The sequence below is a fragment of the Aulonocara sp. 'chitande type north' Nkhata Bay genome, linkage group LG6, assembly GCF_057382095.1.
Source record: "Aulonocara sp. 'chitande type north' Nkhata Bay isolate Kocher_YH1m ecotype deep benthic linkage group LG6, A_spYH_male_GT1.1, whole genome shotgun sequence".
Taxonomy (NCBI): Eukaryota; Metazoa; Chordata; class Actinopteri; order Cichliformes; family Cichlidae; genus Aulonocara; species Aulonocara sp. 'chitande type north' Nkhata Bay.
The window spans coordinates 44,940,598-44,968,449 of record NC_141349.1 but is presented as its reverse complement, the minus strand read 5'-3'; the positions used below and the strand labels follow the sequence as shown (position 1 = coordinate 44,968,449).

Genomic DNA, 27,852 nt, shown 5'->3' with positions numbered 1-27,852 from the left:
TTCTGTCACAATAAAAGTCTGTATTGATCGTCTTCATTCAAAGTCAGTGTTTCAGTAGTTAATCCATACATCCAGTTCATGGTTGTGGGGTAGGGACAGCACCCTGCTCGCGCTGTCATCAGAGGTGGGAAGTAACCAGGTACAAATACTTTGTTACTGTACTTAAGTAGAATTTTCAGACATCTGCACTTTAGTAGTTTTTTGTTTTTCTGACAGCATCTCTGACTTTCACTCCTTATGTTTGTAAACAAATATCTGAACTTCCTCCTCCTGACGTTTTCAAAACCAGCTCATTACTTTTGGTTTAACATGTTTGAGGGGAATTCAATTTTAATTTTATTTATACAGCACCAAATCACAACACTTGCCTCAAGGTAGACCTAAACCCCCCTATGAGCACCACTTTAGTGACAGTGGGAAGGAAAAACTCCTTTTTAACAGGAAGAAACCTCCAGCAGAACCAGGCTCAGGGAGGGGCGGGGCCATCTGCTGCAACCGGTTGTTGTAATAATATTTACATTTTGTGTTATAAACCTAATATTTAATAATCCACATTTCACTGTGTTACTCTTTGGTTCAGATGTGGATACTGTATTGTTCTTTCTTTGTGATTGTTTATGTTTAAGTTGTTTGTTGCTGGTTTTTAGTTTGTTTTTGTCTGTTTGGGAGCTGACACAGTCTCTATGGAGATGGGTTTTTGGGGGGGTAGCAGGAGGAGAGAAGCTGCAGAGAGGCGTGTAAGACTGCAACTCTGCTTCCTGGTCCCAACTCTGGATAGTCATATTTTGGGGGGTTTAATAAATTTGTCCATATTTCTAGAAATGAGAGCTGCTCCATCCAAAGTGGGATGGATGCCGTCTCTCCTAACAAGACCAGGTTTCCTCCAGAAGGTTTGCCAATTATCTATGAAGCCCACATCGTTTCTGGGACACCACTCAGACAGCCAGCAATTTAAGAAGTCTGTCTGTCCTGGTCATTGTGTCCTTGGGCAAGACACTTCACCTACCGCCTACTGGTGATGGCCAGAGGGGCCGATGGCGCGATATGGCAGCCTCGCTTCTGTCAGTCTGCCCCAGGGCAGCTGTTGGGTCTGTGCTTCCACAGGCCCCGCTGGTTTAGAAACGTATTCTCGTTAATGACAAGCAAGGAAACAAGACAATCAGCGATCGATCTATCACCCCGGTCAGTGTCTCAGAAAGCCGTCTGAATCCAACAGTGGACCCCGGCTTAGGCCTCCGCTTGCCGCCTTTTATTGAAAACAGTTACAGTACACACAAGCAACCACCATTGTAAAAAACCCCTATGGGGGGTATGTGCGTGCACGTATAAGCACGTGTATGCCTGTGCAATAATGTGTATGTGTGTGTGACTTCCTGCTGATCACAGAAGGGTCATCTCCCCTCCTCCAGTATATGGCTCAACTTTAATGGTTCACCATATGCAAGCATAGGCGAGCCCCCAAATGGCCAGGAGTGACCATTCCTCAGAAGATAAAAACGCCACACATGGAACGTGCCTGCAGTTAAACAGCTACAGCTAATCACTTCCGCCAGCATCATAGATGTGTAGGGGAGGAACAGAAGAACGTCTAACTGTGCAGTTTAAGGCACGGTTTACAAATTTAAGTAACACAATGACAACATTTAACAATTTGACTCCAACAGCAGCTGTGGCTACACCTGTAGCTGCCTCCAATTATTATCATTATTCGGCTAAACATGTCACTCCTGGTGTGATTGGGGAGGGACCAGAGAAAACTACAGAGTCCCACATTGTTTTGGCAAAGTTGCACACCGATTCGATATTGATTTTAGTGACCTCTGATTGGCATAAACGGGTGTCATTACTGGAGAGCAGGCGACACTGAGGGAAATTTAAAACTGCTGGCTAAAGGTAAAAGTAAATTCAGTAAAATCATAATTCACGTCGGCAATCGTTGTCATGGTGATGCTGGGTGGGCGGGCACAGTGGACACTGAGTTTGTGAATGCGATCACTTGAGAACGAGGTGATGCAGGAGCTTCACATTGATACCACAGGCGTGTCTACTGGGGGGTGGAGGTGGGGGTGCACTGGCTGCCACCAGCATTTTTTTATTCTGGCTCAACACCGGAGAGAGTGCAGATGTTCATAAGATGTGGTCTCTTCATCTAGCTAGCACTACAGAAGAGGAGCGAAGATGAAGGCAGCAACGCTCTTTGAGCATCAGGTCATTTCAAACATCAGCAAACACACAAACTGTTGTCTCACAGTGTGTAGCTGCTAAAGGTGCAGCTGCTGTATTTCACAGAGAGAGAAAAGACAGAGCTAACGTAGTTTGCTGCACTGATGGGTTTGAAGTAAAGAACAGTGTGACTGCTGCACAGTGGTTTCATGCTCACAGTTAACTTACATCAAGCAGAGACTCATTCACTGAACTTCACCTTCAGTGCTGTCAGTGTGGAGGATGAAATCAGCTCAGGAAACATTGCTCACATCTGGCTGGATCCAGGTGTGCACGTCCACAGAGACGCTACCTTTCCCTCTTACTTCAGTAAAGAAGTTGAATCAGTACTTCAACTTTTACTGCAGTATTTTCAACACTAGTAAGTGTACTTGTACTGCAGTACAGAATAGCTGTACTTTTCCCACATCCAGCTGTCACATGGTGAGGAGGAGTCTACAGGTGAGCAGCCTATCGGCAGGCCAGCAGATGATGTCATTAGTCAATGTGGTGCTTTGTGCTGAAAACATCATTGTAATTGTTACATCAATGCTCTCTGTCTTCTCTTCAGTGCTGCTAATGACATTAATACTGCTCTGTTGGAAGTGTTTCCCTGTTTAAAGGGAGTTCTTCCTTCTCACGGTCACTGAGTCCTGCTCTCCGTCCAGCTGGTTGGTTTTCTGTCTGTATGTGGAGTCGTCACAGCACTGTGAGGACATTTTTGCTTTTGAATATTAGCTTTCTGTCTCTTTGCTGTTTCACGCTGCCTTACTCTGTGTTACTGTGGTTTTTGACTTCCTGTGAGTCTTTGTTTTTTGTGTGCAGTGTGCAGGGACACCGCGATGCCTTGGCTGAGCTGTTGTTGTTCCTCGGATGCGTTCGGAGAGAGAGGAGCGTCCTCCACTCACAGCGGCGCGTCCATTTTAATGAGACGTTACATAAAGTCTCCATCTTTATTCTGATCAGCTGGAGGAAGACTGCGAGGCTTTAATGAGGCAGGAGCGCTCTTTGTTCTCCATCATGAACATGTTTCAGCGTGCGCAGAAAAACAGAAACCCGTACGCCGTCTGCATGCTGAGCAGCTGTCGATGCTGTCGGGCCTGAACCTGAACGGCCAGCAGTGACATCAGTGCAGCCACTGTATTTCACTGAATTCAGTCTGCGGGTTCAGGCGGACGAATCCGGGCCTTTGTGTTGGTATCGGACCTGCAGACCGAGCCAGTCGGTCGGTCTGCTCATGCTCAGTAAGTGCCGTAATTAGCCAGTCTGAGCAGGTGCGCTCTCTTTGAAGGTGCGTCTTCTTTTATCTGAGCTTATCAGGTGATGCAGGGTCCGAAGGGGCTGGACCAGCCAGAATCATGATCCCTGACTGAAGACACACACAACAGACACACACACAAATGTCCAAATGATGTCAAAATATAAATGATGCCTCTGTAACGGGGGAAGGGGGAGTACTCGAGTACTTTTGTAAATTCATGTTCGTTTCCATAATCTAAACTTTGCTCTTCATTTAAACCTTCGTTGTTCTGCAGAACGAACACCTGCTCACACCGCGCCGCTGCAGACGCAGGCTCAACCTGACGTGCTGCCATTTTCTTTATGGATGAATACTCTGAACGCCCCCGCTCCTGACGCCGTTTCGATGAAGACGAGCGAAGCTCAGTTTGGTGTCAAAGAGCTAATCGCTCAAATATCACTCAGATCAGCTGCTGCGGGTCAATGGGACGCACGCTCAGCCTGCGGGCACCGGAGCCCGGCCCACGCTTCCTCAGGTGATGCTTGTTGGTCATGTGACCATGAGGAGCCTGTTAGTTACAGCTCATCAGCGTCTTTGACCTCAGCTCAGTAACGAGACTCCATCTCCATCCTCAGCTGTCCCTGTTGCCGTGACAACACCCACGCGCCTTCATGTTCTCCTCATTAAGATCGGTTTGTTCTCCCGCTTTAATGAGGCCGGCTGAAACCGGTGCTCGGCTGTCGGCCTCATTAAACCTCAGCGGCGGGCCTCGGGGTGACCTGAGGCACCTCCACCCCCGTGCCGCTGCCTGCCATGATGCTGCCTCCTCCCCACCACCTCTACATAGAGCAAGGAGCCGAGTTCAGACTCCCTACAGGCAGATAACGATGTAAACCGCTTTAAACTGCAGGGTGACTGCACGCCTCTGGTCAGGAAGGAGGGGGCGGGGCCTTGTCCTCAGCTGCTGAGGCCACAGTCGCGTGAGCAGCAGGAAGTGGGCCTGCGTGCGTGTCCCTTTAATGTGATGAAACTCTGATGAAACGCAGAGAAAATCACGGAGCAGAAAGATTCAACGCAGCGGCGTTTAACCCTTTCACCTTGAGATGCTTGGCTTCATGTTTCTGTTTTTAACGTCTTCGCCCGCTGAAAGAGGTCGTTTCACAAATCTGAAGTTCTTCGGTTCATATGTTCAGGTGTCAGCGCCGCTGTGACCACGAGGCCGTCAGTCAGTGCTTTGGTGCTGCTTTGATTGGAGCGCTAAAGGTTGTTCCAGAGGTCACCGGCGTGTTTCATCACTTTTCAGGGTGACAAAGACGACCACTTTTCCTGATGCATCGTGGATAACTAAACCTGCACTTTGCTGGTTTAGGTTGTCCGCGGCAAAGAGATGGCAAGCGTAGCGTCACGCTGACGATCCTAGAACTGAAAAATGACCTTTGTTTTAATCTTTGACTTATAAACAGCTGACCAATCAGAGCGAGGCATAGACTCTGGACGCCAGGGGATGAAAACACGTCGAGTGTCTGAACTCTTCGACAGGATGATGAAGATGAGCTCTGATGACACACGAACTGTCTGAGGTGACCTTCAGGTAGATCTTCCTCCGCAGCTGTCGCTTCATGTTTGTCTACCCGAGGCGCTCGGCAACGCCTCCACGCAGCGAGCGTCAGGCACTCCGACAAGCAGCAGCCAATAAAAACACGGCTCTAAACCCACCACGGGTTAGAGCCGAAATGTGGAATCTGGGGTGAGGCCGACCAGACTTTATTTACAAGCAGTGACATCAGGAATTCAACCACATGTAATAAAAGTGCAGGTCTGTAATCCCAAATCTCTGAGCAGCGCTGCGGTGAGGATGAGGAGCAGCTGACTCAGCATCAGCCGACCAATCAGCAGCCTCCGCAGCTGCTGATGAAACCTCGTAAGTGCAGCTCAGCGACTGAAGGAATCATGTGACACTCCCCCCCACACACACCTCCATCACCTGCTTGTACAGGAGCAGGTGGAGGCTGAACACGCTTTAGGCCCAGGATGAAGACGAGGACAAGGAGCAAGCTGAAGCGTTTCAGGAAGTGAGGTCACAGTGGGTCATTTGATCCCGGAGGTGAGCTGTGATGGTGAAGGTACAGATGGAGCCGGTTTGAGTTTAAGGGAGTTTTCTGCAGCGTCTCCTCTGTGAGAGTGTCGACCTCAGCGCTGCCTGAATAATTGATCACGCCGCTCGGGCGGGCGGGGCACTGATGAAAATTTAAAGACTCGCGTTGCTAACGGTGAAAAAGGTGGAGGCAGCGTTTTAAATGGACACTGACATTTCCTCTGAGTGTCCCGGGCTCAGGTCTCGGTCACATTTCTTCTGCTGACCTCTGACCCCCGCCTGCCTCAGAGGGGGCGGGGGGCGGCGGTCATTTGACCTCCATCTTAGACTGCAGACATCAAGGGTTCACGTTTAGATCAATTTCACTCTGTTTCACACAGACACACACAGACACACAGCACAGGTAGGATCTGCCTGCACAGGAGCAGCTTCGAGCGCCGGACAGGCGGCTGCAGCTTCTCGAGCTCATGGACAAAGGCGACGATGTCACAGCTACAAACATCACAAACATTAGCAAAAAGCTAACGCTGTTTATGAGTTCCACGATGTTTGTGAAACTGCTCAATCGCATCATTAAACAACTTAATGCGAATATAAGTGTGCTGCTGTCAGCAATCCCTGCGTCTGTGTCATCTGTGTGAAATTATGATCACGTTCACACGCGTGTGATCGTCGCATAAACGGCAGCTGGTTAAAGAGTTCACAGTGATGTAAATCTATGCTGCTGAGACCGACTCACTCACTTCCACCTTTTATTTCAATATTTCTGCAATGAATTAAAAAGTGTTACATCCTGTCATGTGACTCTTTCATATAGTGGACACAAATACAGAATGCAGTCATTTGACCACGACGTGTGAAAATGTGTATTAAAGCAGAACGTGGCGTTTCGGCGGCTTACATCTCTGTAAGCAGGTCCTTGACTGTGGTTGGTTGGAACTGAAGGTGCAGTGTTGGAGGGTGTGGGCATGCGTGCTCTTTCAGGGAGTCATGAAGAACGGCGGTGGTAATGTGATGATGCAGCATCTTTTTGGCGTGAATCGAAGCGTATTCTTAGGGACTGGAAACGACTCCATCAAACACACTCCACTAGAGCCCTGGTGCGCACCTTTGCTCAGGTGGGTGACGCACTGTCACCAAGCAACAATCCATCGTGATCTCCTCTGAGCGCGCAGTGATGAGGTCAGTCAAACCCAATGATCTTTAGTGGCACCTTTCCAAAATGCAACAATATTGGAAACTGTAACTGGGGAGTGCACACACCTTGGACATTAATGGAAAACCAGTGGTTGTCATTCCTCAGCATCTGGGGTGGAGGCACGTTTTATGGGAATACATATCCGTCCATGCAGCCTGTGACTCCTTCCCATATTCACATGGTGGGTTGCAGCATCTGGGAAGTTCACTGCCTTCTCAAAACTCAAGTGGCCTTGCATACTCTGGGAACAACTTTCCACACTGTTGTTCTCTGACCCCTCATAAGTCCCCAATTTCTCAGTGAAAGTAAAGGTATGAGCACCTGCAGACTTACAGGAACGGGTCACGTGCGTTCAAGAACGACCTCAAAAACTGATGTCATTGAAAATCGCAGTGCGTCACTTCTGTCAACTTCTTATCGAGTGACAACAGAGACGACCAAACAAATTTAACCTGCTGCTCAGGAGCTCCGCCTGGACTGCAAACATCGGCAAAGCCAGCAGCAAGACTCCGCCTCTCAGCCCCCCCACACACTAAAAGCGACACAGGATTGAAACTAGAAAAAAAGAAACTATGTAAAAGAAGCTGGTGGAAATAAAGTTTATCCAAAAGAACAAACACAGGAAAGCGTTTCACTCGGCGTTGCCATCGTTCGAAGCATTTTTCAGTATCAAAGTGAGCGTCGCTGTTGGACCCACACAGCGCCACCTGCAGGCCAATGGGAAACTGAAACCATCGAAGCGTAAGAAGCAGTGGCTTCATAAACGGAGGTGCCAGCGAGAACCAATCAGAGCTGCCGAGTCAGAGAACAAGTCAAACGTTTTTGAAATCAAACATTTTATTTCAAGATTTTTACACAAAGCAGGAAAAACAACAACACACAAAATCTACACAACATTCAAAACCTTTGACATCACAGTGACATCACAGTCCTGCGAGGAACCACATGCGAGACGGCAGGATGTCTGAAGGAGTCATGTGACGTGTGATGTGCTTGAATGATTTAGAGGAATCATCTGAACGCACTGGTGATGTCGGCGCATAAAAAACATACTGACCCGTGACCCCTCCCCCCTCTGGCGATGACATGTATGAGACCTTCGGGCTCGCCGCACTCGACCACATGTGTTAAGGTTTCAGGCTGCCGCTGATCATGTGATCAATACCTCAGTCTTTAGACAGCACCGGGGGGAGGGGTTCCTTTTCAGATGGCTTTTTCAGCTGATTGGTTGCTACAATCAGACTAAACTGGAAGTGCTGGTACCGACACCATGTCACTTCCTGTTTTGCAGAAATTCAAAGAGATGCGAATGGACGCCATGGCAGCGGTCACGATTACATCACCGATGATGATTGCATTACTGAAAAGATGCGGGCAGAGCCTCCTTTTTGTCTGTAAATAAATGTTACACGATGTAAGTAAACCAACAAACCAATCACAATCAGCCCTTATGGCATCATCACCTTGCTCCAGCCAATCAACAACAACAACAACAATCTTTATTTATAGAGCACATTTAAAAGCCTTGGGCATACCAAAGTGCTTTACATAAAACAATAAAAGGTTCAAACATTGATAACGGATAAAAAAAATAAAAAATAACGAGTTATGTTCATAGATAAAAGCTACCAATAAGAATGACTACAGCACATGGGTAATAGCAAGATAAAAGCTGTACCACCATAATAAAAGACACCAATAGAAAGATAGGAGGGAATTAATACAAGAGGTCAATAGGTCAATCAGAACAGACCTGTGAAGTGTGAGCTAATAGAAAGGGTGGGGCTTAGTGTCCTCATAACAGATGACTGCTCTGATGTCAGTTTGACAGGAAGCTGTGAGTGGACGTGCTGAAATAGAGCATGATGGGAGGAGCCTAAAGATCACGCCTGATGAACCAGAGCTCGTTCCGGCGTCGCGGCACACCTGGGTTCTCGTACACGGCCACGGCGTACCGATCGCTGTGCAGCTCATCAGTGGCGCCGAGAATCTCCCACAGCAGCAGGATCTGGCGGCCTACCGTCTCCTCCGTGGTCGTCCCGAAGAACGGCCTGCACCCAATCAGAAAGCAGAGTCGTTAATTTGACGCGAAACCCGACGCACGCCCGGCCCACGATCTGATGACTCAGGGCCTGTCTCAATATTCGTACTTGTGTGTTGTTGCACCGGTGATACGTCATCAGTCGGAGACCAGGTACCGTTCCAATTCAAACTACGCATCAAGCCGAGGACGCGAAAAATTCCCAGATGTGTTCTCGCTCCGCCTGTTTTATCGAGCGTGCATCAGTGGTGACTTCTGTGTATTTGGTACAGCAAAATATCCCAGAATGCATTTCGTCCAAAACTCAAACGCGGCTAAAAAGACCATCTCTTTCGGGGTCACAAAATAAACTAGAATGTAGCTGCGTAAACGTCAAATATCTGCTCGATTTATCAAGATATGCATTTGTCCAAACGCGCTCTGACATTTTCAGAGACATCTGTGACCCGCCAGCTCCGTAGCAGACCGGGAGGTCGAGGATCACTATAGCCGGCGAGAACAGCGGACTCCCAGCACATCGTTTTCAACCCCCCATGGTCTTTCACTACTCGGGTTAAACATGATAGATAAGTCTCTTAGATCACTTAAACATGCTATGTTTTATTTGTTTATTTGTTGTTGTTGTTGTTATTTGTTCCTGAGTAAACCGGTTTGGCTGAGATTAAAGTTAAGCTTCATAACTGTGGGCGACCGTGGCTCAGGGGGTTGGGAAGCGCATCTGTAACCGGAAGGTCGCCGGTTCGATCCCTGGGCTCTCTGTCCTGGTCGTTGTGTCCTTGGGCAAGACACTTCACCCTGCCGCCTACTGGTGTTGGCCAGAGGGGCCGATGATATGGCAGCCTCGCTTCTGTCAGTCTGCCCCAGGGCAGCTGTGGCTACACCTGTAGCTGCCTCCACCAATGTGTGAATGAATAGTGGCATTGTAAAGCGCTTTGGGTGCCTTGAAAAGCGCTATATAAATCCACTCCATTATTATTATATAACATATTACTCACAGTTAAACTAAGAGGGGACGGCAGTAAAAACGCCGGACCGATGAAATCATCAAGTACGCTTGTCGAGTCCTGCTCGAGTCCTGCTCGCATTCTCAGCAAGTCTGGACTTGCGTACTTGAGAATTGAGAAAGGGCTTCAGCATTCGAAACCCCCATCTGACGGGTCACTTCCTGTCACCTCTTCATGTCTGCTGATGGTTGAAGTATGACCACAACAGCCAATCAGTGCTGAGCTCGCTGCTGCACTTTAACCTCTGCAGCTTCAATCATTTAATTGTTATTGTTGTTGTTATTATTATTGTCTGATGTCACATTTCCTGTTCAGGTTGTCTTCTGTGACCCCGCCCACATCACAAACCACAATGTGGCAATGATCTTCTCACCTGGTGACCACTCTGATTGGCTGTCTGTAGACGATGCTGATGTCAGGGTCGCAGGATTGCGGCGGGCTGTGCTGGAGCGCGGCGGGAAGGAAAAACGCCGTCTCCACATCCTTCTCAAATGTCTTGCCGTCCTTCGCCATACGGATGTAACTGATGATGGGTACGGTCATCCCCAGGTATCTACCTGTACATGAGCAACAACACAATCACGTGACCTGCAGGCATCGATCGCAGCTGAACGGTCCAGCAAGCGTGCGGTGTGGCTGGCGGGTGGTGGGCGTAGCCTGACCTGCAGAATTCTCCTTGCAGATGAAGCGCATCAGCTTCATGAAGGCCATGGAGATGCTCTGCTCGTACAGGTCGTCTCCTCGTGTCACGGACGCCCAGTGACCGGCCGGGTACAGCCGCTCCTCGTACTGCACCTCCCCCATCTGTGGGTGGTACCACACATCAGCACTGACGGAGAGGGGGCGGGGTTAGGTTTTAGGGTCAGGGCATTTACCTTCTCGTGGCTTGAGATGGGTGTGAAGGGGAGGGGCTCCCTCTGCTGGCTGTTGCGTGTCATTTCCTGTATGGGTCCTCTCATTTCTGGAAAACAGAACAGGAAGTTCTGTTTTCTGTGCAGTAATTGATTACACAGCAGTGAAGATTTCATCACAGCAGATGTTTTTCTGAAAGTGCTGTAACGGACTTTAAGGATGTAATCATTTAACCACCTTCTTCACTCACTATGGTTTAACAGACCTCTCTGCATTGAATCATATCTGTTATTAACCTCTGTCTCTCTTCCACAGCATGTCTTTATCCTGTCTTCCTTCTCTCACCCCAACCAATCACAGCAGATGGCCCCGCCCCTCCCTGAGCCTGGTTCTGCCGGAGGTTTCTTCCTGTTAAAAGGGAGTTTTTCCTTCCCACTGTCGCCAAAGTGCTGCTCATAGGGGGTCATATGATTGTTGGGTTTTATCTGTATGTGTTATTGTAGGGTCGACCTTACAATATAAAGCTCCTTGAGGCGACTGTTATTGTGATTTGGCGCTGTGTAAATAAAACTGAACTGAAGTGAGACAGCAACCAGCTGAGGAGAGGCGGCAGTGGCTACCACGAAGCCTCCACCATGGATCAGAGCACTACGGTGGGGCGGCGCCACTCAGACAGGTAAGTTTTCATTCTGAGTGGCTACACCCCTTTTTGGGGCGAAATATGACAGGTGAAAAAAAACACCTGAATATCTCCATGCTGAGCATCAATCAGAGGCCTTGTACAGAAATAAGCACATAAACAATCAACCCCTGATCAATCAGTGCCTGCATCACACAGAAACTGGCCCCACCCCCTGACCTTGAGGAACTGACACCTGGTGTGTGCTGGCGACAGCCTGCCAGTGACTCATCAGGCGCTCCGACTCATCTTCATCCATTGGCTCGGGGTTGTCTGTGATGTCATCGTCCAGCTGCTCGTCATCCAATCCATCGAGATCCTCCAAAGAGATCAGTGCCATGACCTTCGACCTGCAGAAAATCTGCTGAGAGGAGGTGGGGATGCGACTCCTGCAGAAAGATGAGGAATTTGTCAGAAACATGTGACCCAGAAAAGCCTACTGCAGCCAATCAGAGCTAGCCATGATTGGCTCGTGTAATAACCATGTTCTGCACGCACTCAGAACACAATTATGCTATAACAGGAACCCTGTTTTAACCCTAAACCATAACCTTTAACCTAAACTCTTTCGGGTGAAGTACCCATCCTTCACATCATCGTGGCCTGACCTGAGGCGGAGCCAGGCTACAGCGGAGGCGGAGCTCCAGGTTAACTGGTTAGAGTTGTTTACATATTCCACACTCCGGGTACCACATGTTGCATCGTCTTGATGCATGATTCTGTTCATCTGGATGTTTTCAGTGGGAGAAACGTTTCGTCATCATCAGGTGACGTCTTCAGTCTCAGCTGACTGCAGGTTTCAATCTTATAAACAGGACATTTGCATAATGACTGAAACCAGCCCACTGAGGAACAATGGGCTGGGAGGTCCTTAATCTTAATTATGCAAATTCTCATGACCACTGATCAATGGCCGGTCTGTGCTAAGGCTAGCGCGGAGCCACTCTTAGCACAGCTAGTTCAATTAGCAAAAGCTAAGCGCGATATTCAGCTCCCGGTCAGAGCGCTTAGCTCGATCCGGTTCGTATTACCAGGTTCTGCACTCACCTGTCCGCCAGGTGAGACCACAGATATCGACGCGTCTGTGAAACAGAACAACAAAGCGTTTCTTCTTTTCCGCTTTCGGCAGCCTAGCTGCTTCACGACGACGGCACCGGAAATACGTCACCGTCACACTACACACTACAAAAGAAGAAGAGAACTCACACATAGGAAGAATCTGTCTAACAAACCACAGTAAAAGTAATAAGAATATTCGTGCTTTGTTCAGGACAGAATCTCTAACTGTCCCACATGTGGTCTCTTACTGGGATTCCTTTGTCAGTGACATTAACTGGAAAAGTATGGACAATTCCTAACAAGTATCTGTAACGAATAAAGTGAAGGAAGTCTCATTTAAAATACTGCACAAATTTTATCCTGCTAATCATTACATGACGAAGTTCAAAAGGGACATAAATGTGAGCTGTGGATTTTGTGGAAGCCATCCTGAGACTGCAGCACCTCTTCTGGATCTGTTCATACGCTAGAACATTTTGGAAAGACTTCAGTAGATTCATTGCTGGACATCTGTACAAAGACTTTACTGTGAAATGGGAAAATGTTGTATTTTGTTTCTTTCGAAGGCAAAAAAAAGAAGATGTTTACTTTATAATAAACTTGTTAGTTATCTTAGCTAAATTTTATTTTCACAAATGCAAATACAGTAACAAAAACCCTAATTTTAAACATTACTATAATGATGTTTTATGTTACATAAAATTGATTCGTGGCTCACTTAACCAAAAGGCTATGAAAACTATTACTATTTGTAGTAATTACAAATTATTTGAATGTTTGTAATTCTTTGTATTACACCCCCTGGCATATGTTAATTTTGTTCTGGTTGTATACATGTTCTGTATACTGTTTCTTAATAAGGTTTAATATTTACAAAAAAAAAGAAGAAGAAGATGATAACTCCTGATTAGCCAATCAGAGAGCAGCGCAGTGAACGGTACGTTTGCTACTGCAGCTGCATCGTCATCAATGATTCATGTGAATACACCTGATCAGGTGTTCTGTGAAGGCCGATCGTGGCTCAAGAGTTGGGAGTTCGCCTTGTGAATTGGAAGGGCGCCGGTTCGAGCCCCAGCTCGGACAGTCTCGGTCGTTGTGTCCTTGGGCAAGACACTTCACCTACCACCTACTGGTGTTGGCCAGATGGCGCGATATGGCAGCCTCGCTTCTGTCAGTCTGCCTCAGGGCAGCTGTGGCTCCACCCGTGTGTGAATTGGTGGATGACTGGGTGTGTAAAGTGCTTTGGGGTCCCTAGGCAGGACTAGTAAAAGCGCTATACAAATACAGGCCATTTACCATTTAAATTTCACACCCAGGCCTCAACTCTTGCGTCCAGTGCCAAACGACTCACATACCGGTCCGTGGCTGGGGACAGTTGTGACAGTCAGGTAACACCTGTCCACTGTACAAGTGATCAGACACATGTTACTAAAGCACAAGGTCAGAAAGAGAACACCCAAATACTGCAGTATTTATTTGTGGTTGCTGCACACAGCAAATACACTCAGGTTTCCTCACATGTACACAGGCTGTGGTGGGAGTGGTAAGAACACAGGTGTGTTCAGCAGCATCGAGTGGACGTTGCTCCGCACTGTGGCTGTAACACTCTCTGCTGAAGGAGCGCTCGTCTGGTTCACCTCCAAAGACAAACCTCAGGTTACCTCGAGGGGTGGAGCCAGCCTGACAAAGTCTTGCTCCTCACGGCTGTGACTACTTTTAGGAGTTTTGACTGGTCGCTGCAGATGAGCTCATAGTAACGACACGCCACCTTAACATCTGGAACCAAAACTTTATTTACAAAAACAAACCTGCCGTCTTACAGTCATTTAACCTCAACATTAAAAAAAAAATACATCTAAAACTATTAAAAAACAAACAGGAAGAAAAAAATGAATTGAAGGGGCGGGGCTCTGGTGTGATGTCATCCAGGTTAGATCAAATCAGCAACTGCAGAGAGAAAAACAGTGAACCAATCAGTGAACAGAATCAGACCGACAACAACAACAACATGCGAACAGTGACATCAGCAGGCCCCTGATTGGCTCCCTCGTACCGTTCATGGGCATCTCGTCGATCTGGGTGGAGTAATACTGCTCGATGTCTCGCAGGATGCGGATGTCGTCATTCTTCACAAAGTTGATGGCCACACCCTTACGCCCATAACGCCCCGACCGGCCAATCCTGAAGGAGGTCAGAGGTCATAGCATTAGTCACGAATAAACACCCCCTGCTCTCCTCAAAGGACCACCGGACCCAAACCTGTCTAAGCCCCTCCCCCAAAGCACTCTGCTCAAGTCTCCTCCCTGACTGGTGCAGAAGGACACGTGGGGACTAGTTTGTGTGGAGGGATACCTGTGGATGTAGAGCTCTCTGTTGTTGGGCAGGTCATAGTTGATGATGAGTGAAACCTGAGGAACATCCAGGCCTCGAGCCCAGACATCGGTGGAGATCAGCACACGACTGAAACACAAAAACCCAGAGGTCAGTCTCTGAATCAGAATCTGGTCCTGGTCCTGGTCCTGGTCCGCTCACCTGGCTCCTGATCTGAACTCCTTCATGATGGACTCTCTCTCCTTCTGCGGCATGTCTCCGTGCATCGATGACACCGTGAAGTTGGCCTCCCTCATCTTCTCTGTCAGCCAGTCCACCTGAAACACAAACACACTACGTTTCCCATGATGCTCTGATGCGCTACACCTGCTCACACAGGAGGACGTGCACAGACCTTCCTCTTGGTGTTGCAGAAGATGACGGCCTGCGTGATGGTCAGCGTGTCATAAAGGTCGCACAGTGTGTCGAACTTCCACTCCTCCCTCTCCACGGCAACAAAGAACTGCTTTATCCCCTCCAAGGTCAACTCATCACTGCGGCCGAGAGACATCAACATACAGAGAGAGAGGGTGAGAGTAAGGTGGGATCAGGTTTCACTCTGAATAATCTCAGCTCCACATTTCTGCCAGAAACCCGATCCGCATCCTCGTCAAACTGACCGTTTGACGAGGATGCGGATCGGGTCGGTCATGAACTTGTTGGTCATCTCCAGGATCTCGTGCGGCAGCGTGGCACTGATCAGGACCACCTGCGTGGCGGGGGGCAGGTAGCGGTACACGTCGTAGATCTGCTCCTTGAAACCTGGACACAGAAAGCCGACAGGAAGTTAGACGCCGGACAGGTGTTTCAGTCTGGTGGTTAAGGTGTGACATCACAGAGTTCTCAGGTGTGTTCCTGCTCCAGGTGACACGCGCTCACCTTTGTTGAGCATCTCGTCTGCCTCGTCCAGGACCAGCATCTTGATGGCTCTTGTTCTCAGGCTGCGGCGCCGAATCATGTCTGAAGTAAACAAACAAAGGTGAGCTCCTATTGGCTATTGCAGTCAGAGGCTGGCCAATCAGGAGCCAGAAGCTGAACAACTTTTTACACATGGTGCCCAGACATTTCCTCCAGACACACAGGAGTGATTAATAAAACTCCATACAGCGTAATGTTGTGATATTTAGTCTGGCAATATCGAGATTTTATTATAAACAAGAGTAATAAAAGCAGTTGCTTTTTCAGGCCAGCAGATGGCGCCATTTGTCGCTAGCGTGTCAGCACCTGGGAGAAAGTTGGTAAAACAAAGATGGACGCAGAGAAAGAAAACGCTTCGACGCGGCATCAGAGCCAACGCTGCCTTTCCCGTCTACACGGGACAGAATTTTAAACATTTACAGTACAGTGACCGTCAAAACCATGAACAAATATTGCCGCAAAGTCTATTTTGCGACACCATGGAACAAACGATAGCACAATATGAAACGATAAATGTTTTTATTTCGTCATTCGAGATATATCGAACAGCCTTACTTCAATGTAACATCGTCTGTGTGTGTGAGATTGTGCGTGCAGAGAACACCCGGAGCAACCGACTACGTTCTCCTCTCCAGCGAGACCTCAGAGCACAAACAGAACCTTTTACGTAAACGAACATGTTTCACATGTTTCAAGCAGCTGTCTTTCATGGGCTCAAATTGTGGTCATAAATATTTTGAACTTGTAAATCAGTTTTGTATGTGTAAAAAGAATTTCTGTTTGGACTTAGTCAAGTCTTCACTCAAGTTTCAAGTTACACGTACAAATTTTGACCTTATTTTTCTTCCTTTCAGCTGATTGGTCAATGTCATGTCAATCACAAATTTAACTATCCAATCAGAGTTTGGCTATTGGAGGGGTGCTTTATGGAGCTTCAGGTCCTGAGGGAATAAATGTCCTTTTACATGCCAGCCCAGCGTTTTCCTTCAGTGTTGTGGAAATGACACAGTCTTCACTAGTGGGGATAGTTACAAAGCTTTCTGGTTATGAATTAACGATACATGTTTTTATTGAACATTTGAAGAACATTTGAAAACAACAGAAACTCTTGTAGAGGAGATAAAGTCAGAGATAGAAACGACAGGTGCATCTAGTACAGGTAGAGCTGCTGCACACAGAGCCCAGCAGCCAACGCAACAAATCCTGGATCCTTGGCTTTTAGTTAGCATTAGCAGCACATGCTGCGTCCGATGTGAAAGGACCTTCATGCTGCGCACTGTGACTCACAGCCATGGTCCCGGGTCAGCCCTGACTTTGTGTTAAACTAATCCTAAAGTAATAATGTATTTCTAACCACTGATATAGCACAACTTTATCCTTTCAACAGCTGCTCAAAGTTAGGGGACCTAGCTGCTATCGGATATTTATATAGAGATCCTCCAGCTTCAAACTGTATCACCCTTCAAGGACCTGCAGCTCCGTAAAGCCCCCCTCCAACCCGGTCGTTAAGTGATGACGTGACGAATCCTACTTCCGGGTCTAAAGTAGTCTGCGTTTAATATGGCTTTTGTGTTGTTAACATGTTTAATGTTTTGTATTTTCTTCTATTTAATCTCAAAAAGCTCCTAAAACAGTCAGTGATCACTGTTGACCTCCCTCGGCTTTTATTACCGCTAATCATTTATTTAAGCTCAGTTTTTAAAACCTTAGGATGTAACTACAGCCCAGCCCATGCAGCAGTATATGAATGACTAACCTCGTATTGTGGATGGATTATCTCAGTTGTTCTCCTGGCTGAAGTTTGGTCCTTTTACAGCATCCTGCCATGCGATTACATTTGTTCCTGACCACCGAGAACACTCACGTTAACTTTTATCGAGTGGAAAAAAGTTAGCTTGTTTATATTATGCTAACATAGCTGTGTCGCTAGCGGTCACGTAGCACATCATTATATACCAGCTAGCCCAACTTCAGTAGCCCTACAAACGTCAGTGCTGTTTAGTTTTCTGTCTTCATTTATGTTGGAAGTGATAGCAGAGCTGTACATTTTAATTTGTTTCCAAAACCCCGCAGTCAGGACATGCTATATTGTATTTAGATAGAAGCTAGCGAGCTAACTTCCTGCTAACTTCTAACTCCGTTAAATGTCATAAATTCCGTTTTCATGGATTCCTGGATGTTAAACTCAATTGTTACACCTGGTAGAGCAGAACGCTGATCATTTTATTAAAGATGAAAGACTTTAGACAGTTTTTCAACTCTCAGTAATGCCATAGTGATCGTTTGATATATGGACCTGCAGCGGAGTTTAGACCCAGACACGGCTAGTGACGTCAGACTGAACAACCGGACAGCCAAACCCATCTGTTCTCTGATTGCATAGTTAAATTTGTGATTGACATGACATTGACCAATCAGCTGACAGGAAGAAAAATAGAGTCAAAATTCATATTTGTAACCTAAAACTTGAGTGCAGAGTTTCACACGCATAAGTCCACACACAAATTCTTTTTACTCATACAAAACTGATTTACAAGTACAAAATATTTATGACCACAATTTGAGCCCATAGTCTTTCACATTGTTCACGTTATGTGTGTGATCGTGGAGCAGAGCCGCGGCTGCGTCCAGCTCTGACAGGTTTATGAACAGACAGGTGTAAGCCTGGTGGAGGTGGGTTTGCTCCAGTGAAATGCGACATGTTGGACAATTTCCCGGTCCCAGCCCTGTGGGAACAGCCCCTTCCTGGTGTGGAAGTCCTGACCTCAGCCCCACAGAACAGCACGGGGCTGTGAGCCTTTTCCTCCAGCATCGACCTCACGGACGTGCGTCCAGCCTGTGGATTAAGACCGGGAGGTCGATCGAGTTCACGCGAACATGAAGGCAGACGAGCGAATATTTTTGGCAGCGTAGTGAACGACATCACGCCTCTTTCACACTGCCAGGCCAAAGGCACCAGCAGATAAACGTTTTCACTTCCTGTTTCAAGGTGGCGTTGTTAATGGGCTTCTCGCCATCCTGAGCGCCGAGATCATGACCTGGAAACAGGTTTCGTCTGACTGGATCTCGTTTTATCAAATTATAATTTGAATGTGGAGCGTCTCCCACCTCAACCGATCGGACGCGACGATGACAGCAGGTGCGGGTCACATGACCTACTCAAACTCACCGAACACTCGTCCTGGCGTGCCCGCCACGACGTGCTGGCCGTAGTCAAGCTTGCGTATGTCCTCGCCCACGTTGGTGCCCCCGATGCAGGCGTGACACTGCACGTTCATGTAGTCTCCCAGAGCGAGCAGCACCTGCGCACACGTGCAAACAGCCAATCAGAATGCAGCACATATGATCACAGGTGATCGGCCAGCTGTGACGAGGCGCAGGCATACCTTTTGAATCTGTCCAGCGAGCTCTCGAGTCGGAGCGAGGATCAGAGCCTGCGTCTCCCTCACCTGCAGACAGGAAACGCATCACAGTGTCACAATAACAGTTTAACCCATCTGCTTGAAAAGGCCACGCCCACCGAGGCTGCAACAGACTCACCTGGATGTCGAGACACTGCAGCACAGACACGCAGAAGGTGGCGGTCTTTCCCGTTCCAGACTGAGACCTGCAGACAGCAGCTGTTAGAACATTTGGAGGCACGAGAGCTACACGGCAACAAGAACAGCGAGAGAAGAGGAAAGGAGGGAAGGACGAGGAGAGAGGAGGGAAACGCTTACTGAGCGATGACATCACGGCCTTTGATGATCTGCTTGATGGCTCGCTGCTGGATCGCTGACGGCTTCTCAAATCCTGCAACACGAACACTGCGTCACTGCCAGAAAACTTTATTTACAACTAGCAAAGTGCACAAAACATCTGTCCTTCAAACAACTTTATTTTAACCCGGCCACAGGTTTCTCAACATTCTTTTAAATGACCATAATTCTGAAACACTTTATGCAATCTGAAATCCTCCCGGGGTTTCTGAAAGCAGCGAGACGACGCCTCTCAGTGACATCAGGGTCATTACAGTAACCTGAAGCACGCAGCAGCCCCGGGAAGGCGAAGGCGGTCCCAATTAAAGCTTCCTCCTTTTTTCCACAGATTTGGGCGATATGACCCGGTTATCTCCCGATAACCTCATCTGTCACTAAATGTGCTTTTTCTGTAACTCGACCCGTGTGAGGCGTTTTCAGCGGAGTGTTCTGACCGATGCATGAAACCATCTATTTTTAGATAGAAGTTGTAACGGCCGCCATTTTCTTTGTGAGTCTTTCTACACGGCGTGCTGCGGGGAAAACGCCCGTTGTAGCGTTTGAGTCTGAGGTTGGTTTGGAGCACCTGACGTCCGTAAACTCTCTCCACTCTCTGCCACCTGAGAAGAGCTCTGTGCTGTTCGAGTCTGAGGTGGCGCCGCTTTGTGCCAGAACTTACATTGTGCCGTTTTCCGTGTCAGACGTTTCATAACCAAACCGTGTCCGCGCAACAGAGGCGGCCCTCGTTTAGGAATAAGGTCCTGGATTTGTGTGGACTGGTCCGTCTGTTTGCAGCTACCTGGTTCTGCCTCGTCTAAACTGGTCGTGCTGGGATTCTCTGTCCCCGCATCCATAAACAGTGGATTTCGCATCACCGTGAAACAAACGATAGCATACCGCACAGCCCTGGGCCGGATGTATCCTTCGTAGCCCACCCTATCCCAGGATTCATTGCGAGGCGATGGTGATGATGTTCAAGCGGGTAAAGAGTAAACTCCACATTTATTTGTGTAGAAATGTTCCAACAGTGACGTTAACTTCCTCTTCCTCTGCTCAGAGTCTGCTTTAAGCTCACAGACACCGTGACGATACTTCAGCCATCAACACAACAAGCTGAGGTGCAGACAGGCTGCTGCAGCCTTCACTCTGACAAACATCGGCCACACTCAGCGTCTCTGCTCGTTCTGTTCGGTGGCTTTAACTAAAAGAAACTAATGACTGTCGATATTTTTGATTTAGTTGTGCTCTAAGTGCGGATGTAAAACAAACATTTTATTGAAGAATGACACGGTTATTTCATAGATGCTCTTAAATAAATCCGACGGTCTCACGGGCAACTCGTTTGGAAAGATCTAAGAAGCTTAGAGCTCACAGCAAGTATGTAACCAGGACTAATTACTGCAACTCCCAAACCTGCAAAGGAACATGAACACAGCCGGTTTACCCAGCACTGGCCTCACACACATCACACCACATTATTAAAACCATGGTGATTCAGGTGACTTTGGATGGAATAGGTTCCCCATCAACAGGTTCTTCTCTACTGGGTTCATAAACACAATTTCAGACCAGTAAAAACATCGCTTCATGAAAGCGGTGCTGGTGATTCTGTTGTTTGTGAAGGTTCTCAGTCATCCAGGTCATCGTAGTCAAAGGAGCTTGCAAAGAAAAGCGTCTGGACTTCTTTAAGTTGCTTGAAGACGTTTCACCTCTCATCCAAGAAGCTTCTTCAGTTCTAAGGTCTGAGTCTGCTGAGTCTTGTCCTGTGGTGTCTGGTCTTCTTTTAGAAGAAGACCAGACACCAGCGAGGGAGGATAAGAAGGACAGATGCAACAACATTGTCATCCCCTATGTAGCCGGTGTATCAGAGAAACTCAGGAGTTTTCTCCAAGCATGACATCCCGGTGCATTTCAGACCCAGCAACACGCTCAGACAGAAACTGGTTCACCCGAAAGACAAAACGCCAAAACACAGACTTAACAATGTGGTGTATGCTGTACAGTGCAGCGAGGAATGCCCAGACCTCTACATTGGAGAGACCAAACAGCCACTTCACAAGCGCATGGCACAACACAGAAGAGCCACCTCCACAGGACAAGACTCAGCAGTCCATCTGCATCTTAAGGATAAAGGTCACTCTTTGAGGATGCCAATGTTCACATTTTGGACAGAGAGGACAGATGGTTTGAAAGAGGAGTGAAAGAAGCATCTATGTCCACTGTGAGCGACCATCTTTGAACAGAGGCGGGGTTTACGACACCAACTCTCTGCCATCTATAATCCAGTTTTGAGATCCCTTCCCAGACGCCTTAACGCCCACTCACATCCTGGGCCATCTGACCTCAGGAAATCACATGATAAGGTGGGGCCAGGTTCCACAATGAACTCACCCGAAACTCTGGCTGATTGGGACCCACACCCAGTTTCACACCTTGGCTCAGGCGATTAGAGGATCATCAGGGGGTCCTTTTGTCCCTCTGTGGGGGGAAACTCCCACTGGGTTTAAATCTGGGACTCTCCACCATTTGACCTTAGAACAGAAGAAGCTTCTCGGATGAGAGGTGAAATGTCTTCAAGCTACTTAAAGAAGTCCAGACGCTTTTCTTTGTAAGCTCCTTTGACTACGATGCTGTTGTTTAAACTTCACCGAGGTTATAATCAGCTGATAACAGCGATGCTAGTCTCTCTAACATCTAAGGTTAGAGAAGATCCCGGCTCTACCACACCACCACCACTTTGAAAATACTGAATTTAGTGACAGAAAAATCTAAAAAGTATTATAATTATCTTACTGAAAGCATTTTTTTCTAATCCGGTTAAAAGGAAGCACATCCTTAAAGACTTTTAACCAAAATATCAGAAAAATATACATCTCACATCCAATCCTTCCTAAAAGAAGAGCTCAGTTTTAACATTTTATATGAGTTTTACCCAACTAATGATTTTATTACACTCAGATTTAAAGTGGATGTTTTCTGTGATAGACAGAATTTGTAATGCCTGCAGGCCGGGGAATCAGCTCACTCAGTGCTGAAGTGGAATTTAATTAACAGTTTAATGGAAAACATTTTATTGACAAATGGGGAGAATTCAGAGCTGATCTCGAGCTGTTTGAAGAGTCTCTGAAGGTTGTTCGGATCAGCCCACAAATTACTTATCACTTAAATAATTTAACTGAACATGATCAACAGATGAATGCTTCTTTGTTTGTACACATTTCAATAAAGTTTTTGTTTCCTACATCACACTGAGCCATGGACCAAGCCGGGTCACACACCGGCTCAGCAGCCCCAGAGTCCGGTCTAAAGTTAGGTCTATCAGAACATCTGTTTCTCCGCCACTGAAAGTGCGCAGACACGTTAGCAGGTCGGGCTAATGCTAATTGGAGAGCTTCTGGAAAGAACTAAAAGCCGGAGAGTCAGACTAACGGCACCCCTCCGGATACGATGCCCCCGGGGTCGAACCGAGGACAGTGAAATATCTTTAATTCGCCTACTCAAACACACTGCGCCGACTTTAGCTTTACAGATGACTAGCTGAGCTAGCTTTCCCCCGGAGGCCGCGCCGAACCCCGGCCTACCGTAGGCGTAGATCCCGCGGAGAAGGTCCTCCCGGAGGCCCATGGTGTCGAAGGTAGGGGTGACGTCCACCTCCTCGCTGGTCTCAAACTCCACCTTGGTCATATCTTCTTCCTTCAGGATCCTCTTCCTACCCTGAGCCCCGGCAGCAGCCATGTTCCTCGGAGCTTTTAATCCTACTGAATGTCGCAGAAGTCCGGATTCACCAGTCCGCGCTTCGCCGCGCTGCTAAGCTAACTGCTAACGAGAGAAAGAAGCACGTGTCGCTACGCCGATGACGTCCGCAGCGGGCGACGAGGATTTTACGTCACAGCAGAAAAAATAACAAATTTCCGGGTTCTTTATCAGCGTACTTGGAGGCCGACACAGAATAAAATGTAAACCTGATCGAATGATGACAAACTGATCAATACATGAATAAGAAAGTGTCTCAGTGATCGATCAACACGGGACAGACGGCCCTTCTGAAAAACAAGGAATAACAGCCTATAACTATATATACAAAACACACTATTTATTTACATATTTACTTCTGACACCGGATTGTATATTTGTACATTTGTTTCCTTTCCCCCCCCCCGTTTTTTCTGGTAATACTGTTCATATAAATATAGTGCTGCAGAACTGTGCACCCTCCCACACACACACACGCACACACACGTTTGCACTGAGTTGGAGACAATGGCGTGTCCAGCGGGGTGGCCTGGGGGGGCACAGGCCACCCCCCAAACCAGACTGGCCACCCCAGGTGCCACCCCAAAGGCAAAACAATAAAATTCAATCAAATATCAAATGTCCGATTATGTTTTCACGGTGACGCTCAGATATCCGAGTGTAAGTGAATGCAGCATCGGCTTCTGCGCTATGCGCATCACGTTAGCAAAGGTAGGAGAGCCAAGCGCGAAAGACGGCACTGCTGGAAACAATTTTTCGGTGAAAGAAAATGAGGACAGAATAAATGCGTTCTAGCCAGTTTGACAGAGTTTCTATACAGCTGGGTGGGTGCTATGATGTTACTGATAGTGAACTTTATTTTATTCATAAGGTTAGTAGAGTTGCCAATGGCTCCTTAAAAAAATGGAATGGTCCCTCATTCAGAGAAAATATTACGCGTTTCGTATTGAGCTGAGAAGAGACGTTTGTCCCGGACTTTAGCTAGAATGGGAAAAAAGGCACAAAGCTGGAGTTATTCTGTCTTTATGCTGCACAGCTGCCTCTTCTCTCATTCTCCCCCTCCCTCTCCTGTTGCTACTTCAATCATGAAACTGATCAATGATCAGCTGATCGGCTTTTCTCTCTTGTTTGTTTATCGCCCACTTTGCGCCAGAAAGAGGAAACCAGCGGATGTCGCGCTAAACAACAGCAGCACGTTTGATCAGCTGTTGTTAGAATTGATTTAATATTAATTTCTAGTATCAGCTGATGTTTGCTGGAGCCACAGCTGTAAAGCTGCTGGTCATGATGTCGGTTTAGATATGTGGTGAGAGGGAAACATGAAGATGAAACCAGGAGATGTCCTTACTGAATCATCAGAGCTGTGATGGAGAAACAGGTTTACCTTTTAGGTGACATGGATGAGTTGAAGTTATGAACTGTTTCTGAGAGACAAATAACACCAGGATCCTTTTCTAAGCAGCTGACAGCTGGTAACTGTGCAGGGGCGGGTCTAGCAAAGTGTTGCCAGGGGGCCAGGTAGGGCATTAACAGGGAAAGGTGGGCACAAAGAAATACTTTTCTTTCTTATTCTCATTTAAAATACCTAGTTTTTATTAAATAATTATCTAAATCTTACAACCAAAGTTTTTATCTGACGTAAAATGTATAGAAATCATACATATACCAACAAGACTGTACATCACTGTCACAACAGCATTTGTTTTCATTCAAAGTCTTTATGGCTTTACTACCTGGTGGGTCGGTCTGTAGTAAAAATGCCCAATTTTTTTGTCCCAGTCCAGCCCTGCAGGTTAATACTGGCAGTGTCACCATGCCAGCTGACTGTATTTCATCATCAGCCAGTGTTGTTCTTGATCAATATTACCAAAGTTGACCATAAGGCAGCATAGAAAGTATTTACTTGCTTTCAGGTTTTATTCAAATGTTAGTCTTTTCATTTGTTTCCCCACTTTTTTCCTGTTTCAAAATCAAACACCAGTTTGTGAGAAGATTATCTTCTTTTTTTAACAGGCAGATAAAGTTTAGCATTGGAACTGGCTAATTTGTCAATTGTTTGCTACAAATGTTCGTATTTTAATTTTCAAAAATGTTTTTGCCCAAAACATATGTGCACTATATGTCAGTAAAAATACTATGCAAATATTGATGTCCTTGACTGCTGAATAAACACTGACTGATTGTATCTCTTGTACTTTATCAACGCAGTATCTAAAAACTTTGCACCGTAGTGGTTAAAATCTCATTCTAATAAGAGTTAAAAGTGCATTTGGTTATTAGGTTTATAGGATTATTGAATTATGGTTAACGGTTGGTAGAATTTTTTTTTTAAACATTATCTGCCAATTAAATCTGCCACCCTTCTCCAAATCTGTGCCCCTACCTGGCCCCCCCAACAAACATTTTCTAGACACGCCACTGGTTGGAGATGCTCTGTATCTCATTGTACAACTGTAAACACACAGGATAGAAATACAGATTAAACGGGGGAAAGTAACACAGACACACTGAATAATTAAATAAGACATTAAAATATTACAAATATTCATGTTTTTAAATCTTTCTTGTTGAGACAGGAACAAACTTTCTGTTTCTGTCCTGAGAGTGGACAGCTTACATTTACAGATGTGGAGTTTGATCGATGAGGGAAAAGCACGAGAGTCTTTCTCACTAAAGTCAGTAAAACCAAATAACACGTTTTGGTAAAAAAAAGTACAAATTCTGATCAGATGCTGTCAGAGATGAAACTAACGATATGTTTCCATAAAACCTGAGTAAAGCTAAATGTTTCTGTATCGCTCTTCTGTTTTTGAAGGATTTAAACTGGACCCTGAGACACACTGACAGGTGTGATGTCATCACGTCAGCCGCTACACTGGGCAGCCTGTAGGTGATGACGTAATCAAACATAAACAAACCACAAAAGTGTAAACTAACAGTCTGGTAAATGTGAAAGAGGTCACCTGTGCAGCCAGGTGACAGGAAGGAGCTGAGGACTGATGCTGCTGTTGTATAAAATCACCAAATACTCCGATGATTTTACCCCTTTATAAACTTTTTTACTCTGTTGTTTAAATGAGGTTTTTTAAATAATGTTTTTTATTAAGAGTTTTTTCTTTATACATATAAACAAAAGGAGAAGAGAAGGATAGTTTGTACATTTGGGGTCATTACACTTAAGGCTGTAGAATTTAGGGGGGAAAGGAAAATAAAGAAAATAAATACACAGACACATCTACTGTATATGTGTAAAAATAAATAAAGTGTTTCCCCAGATAACAAAGTCCCTGCAAAATAATCCCATTCATTCCCCCCAGGTCACTGTATTTCCACAGCTGACATGAGGCAGGTGCATGAACCTGAAAAATTGGTATAGATTTGGAAATGCATCAAGGAAACGACCCCGCATGACACGACATGAGGTCATATAACCCCCGTGTGTGTGAGTGGGAGAGGCAGCGTCCCTCCACCTGGAGGGTGAATGATGGCTCCCGTCTTTTAGAGGCACCTCATTCCCACTGATGCCAAACAGAGCGAGAAGAGGGTCGGGGCCAGTGTCACTCTGAGAATCCTGGACAGGGTATGAAAAACCTCTGTCAGGAACTGAAGGAGACTGGGACAAGACCAGTACATGTGGATCAGTGAGGCTTCAGCAGTTTGGCATCTGTCACAATATGGAGCGATATCAGGAAAGACACGAGATAATCTGGATGTTTAAATAAAGTTTGTTTGTGAGGTCACACTGAAGCAGCTTTATTTAAAAGAACTACAACTGCTAAATTGTCCGAGGTTTCCCATCTGCCTGCATCACAGGAGGCAAAAGTAGAGATGTTCTGTACTGCAGTAGAAGTACACGCACTAGTGCTGACAATACTGCAGTAAAAGTACTGATTGAACAATCTCATTTGTTGTCAGAACTTCAAAAACTTATGCAAATTTGTTGCCTCAAAAAAATAAAAATGTACTTAAGGTGACTAGGTTAGGACAAAGTATTCACTGAGTACACAGTACTAAGAACTGGACTTTTCTGAGTGAGCAACTCTAAATGTTTCTCCACTGACACTAACAAAGTTCTAAATTAAAAAACAATTTATGGTAACTTACTGTTTTTAATTTGGCTGACATACAAATTAAACGCCTCCAGGGTGAGGTGTTCGGGCATGTCCCACGGTTAAGGAGGCCCTGGGGCAGACCCAGGACACGCTGGCCTGGGAACGCCTCGGTGTTCCCCCGGACAAGCTGGAGGAGGTGGGCGGGGAGAGCGAGGTCTGGGCTCCTCAGCTGAGGACCCGGTGACCCGGCCCGGATAATCACATTATGTTTTATCATCCTTGAACGTTTAGTACAACACTTGACATTAGAGGTGGGAATCACCATACATCCCACGATACGATATTATTGCAAATGTTTAGAATATTTTGCGATATTCAGATTCTGTACATAAAGGTAAACTTTATCAATATTCATTTTATCTAATATCAAAGTCAGAATAAAGGCTGAATAATTACACACACCCCACTGTTCAGTTATTTATTTGTAAAACATGTTTGGAATCATGTATGATTTCTGTTCCACTGCTCACGTGTGCACCACTTTGTGTTGGTCTTTCACCTGGAATTCCAATAACATTGATTCATGTTTGTGGCTGTAATGTGACAAAATGTGGGAAAGTTCAAGGGGGCCGAATACTTTTGCACGCCACTG

General features: G+C 46.5%; 2 protein-coding genes across 2 annotated transcripts; both read right to left on the bottom strand.

The window, feature by feature from the left end:
* Positions 1–8,205: 8,205 nt before the first annotated feature.
* Positions 8,206–12,492, bottom strand: soul4 (heme-binding protein soul4). The gene is made up of 6 exons (XM_086297291.1): positions 12,359–12,492; positions 11,492–11,700; positions 10,656–10,741; positions 10,443–10,584; positions 10,154–10,337; positions 8,206–8,786 (listed from the first exon to the last, which is right to left on the bottom strand). Exons 2-6 carry the CDS (start codon positions 11,649–11,651, stop codon positions 8,612–8,614), a joined length of 747 nt encoding a protein of 248 aa, XP_086153417.1. The 5' UTR covers positions 11,652–11,700; positions 12,359–12,492; the 3' UTR covers positions 8,206–8,611.
* Positions 12,493–14,147: 1,655 nt separating this feature from the next.
* Positions 14,148–23,257, bottom strand: eif4a3 (eukaryotic translation initiation factor 4A3). Its single transcript, XM_086297290.1, has 12 exons — positions 22,977–23,257; positions 19,378–19,450; positions 19,199–19,265; positions 19,045–19,107; positions 18,828–18,960; positions 15,620–15,700; positions 15,361–15,502; positions 15,096–15,234; positions 14,903–15,018; positions 14,723–14,830; positions 14,424–14,551; positions 14,148–14,317 (listed from the first exon to the last, which is right to left on the bottom strand). Exons 1-12 carry the CDS (start codon positions 23,128–23,130, stop codon positions 14,301–14,303), a joined length of 1,221 nt encoding a protein of 406 aa, XP_086153416.1. The 5' UTR covers positions 23,131–23,257; the 3' UTR covers positions 14,148–14,300.
* Positions 23,258–27,852: the final 4,595 nt, after the last annotated feature.

What these genes read in the sequence shown, in the direction of transcription:
- soul4 (XM_086297291.1), bottom strand. Translation starts at nt 11,651, where the DNA reads ATGGCACTGATCTCTTTGGAGGATCTCGATGGATTGGATGACGAGCAG. An exon ending in CCATCTCAAGCCACGAGAAG is followed by an intron (nt 10,585 to 10,655) that starts GTAAATGCCCTG and finishes TACCACCCACAG; the next exon opens with ATGGGGGAGGTGCAGTACGA. An exon ending in CTGCAAGGAGAATTCTGCAG is followed by an intron (nt 10,338 to 10,442) that starts GTCAGGCTACGC and finishes GCTCATGTACAG; the next exon opens with GTAGATACCTGGGGATGACC.
- eif4a3 (XM_086297290.1), bottom strand. Translation starts at nt 23,130, where the DNA reads ATGGCTGCTGCCGGGGCTCAGGGTAGGAAGAGGATCCTGAAGGAAGAA. An exon ending in GAGTTCAGATCAGGAGCCAG is followed by an intron (nt 14,831 to 14,902) that starts GTGAGCGGACCA and finishes TTTGTGTTTCAG; the next exon opens with TCGTGTGCTGATCTCCACCG. An exon ending in AGAGAGCTCTACATCCACAG is followed by an intron (nt 14,552 to 14,722) that starts GTATCCCTCCAC and finishes GACCTCCTTCAG; the next exon opens with GATTGGCCGGTCGGGGCGTT.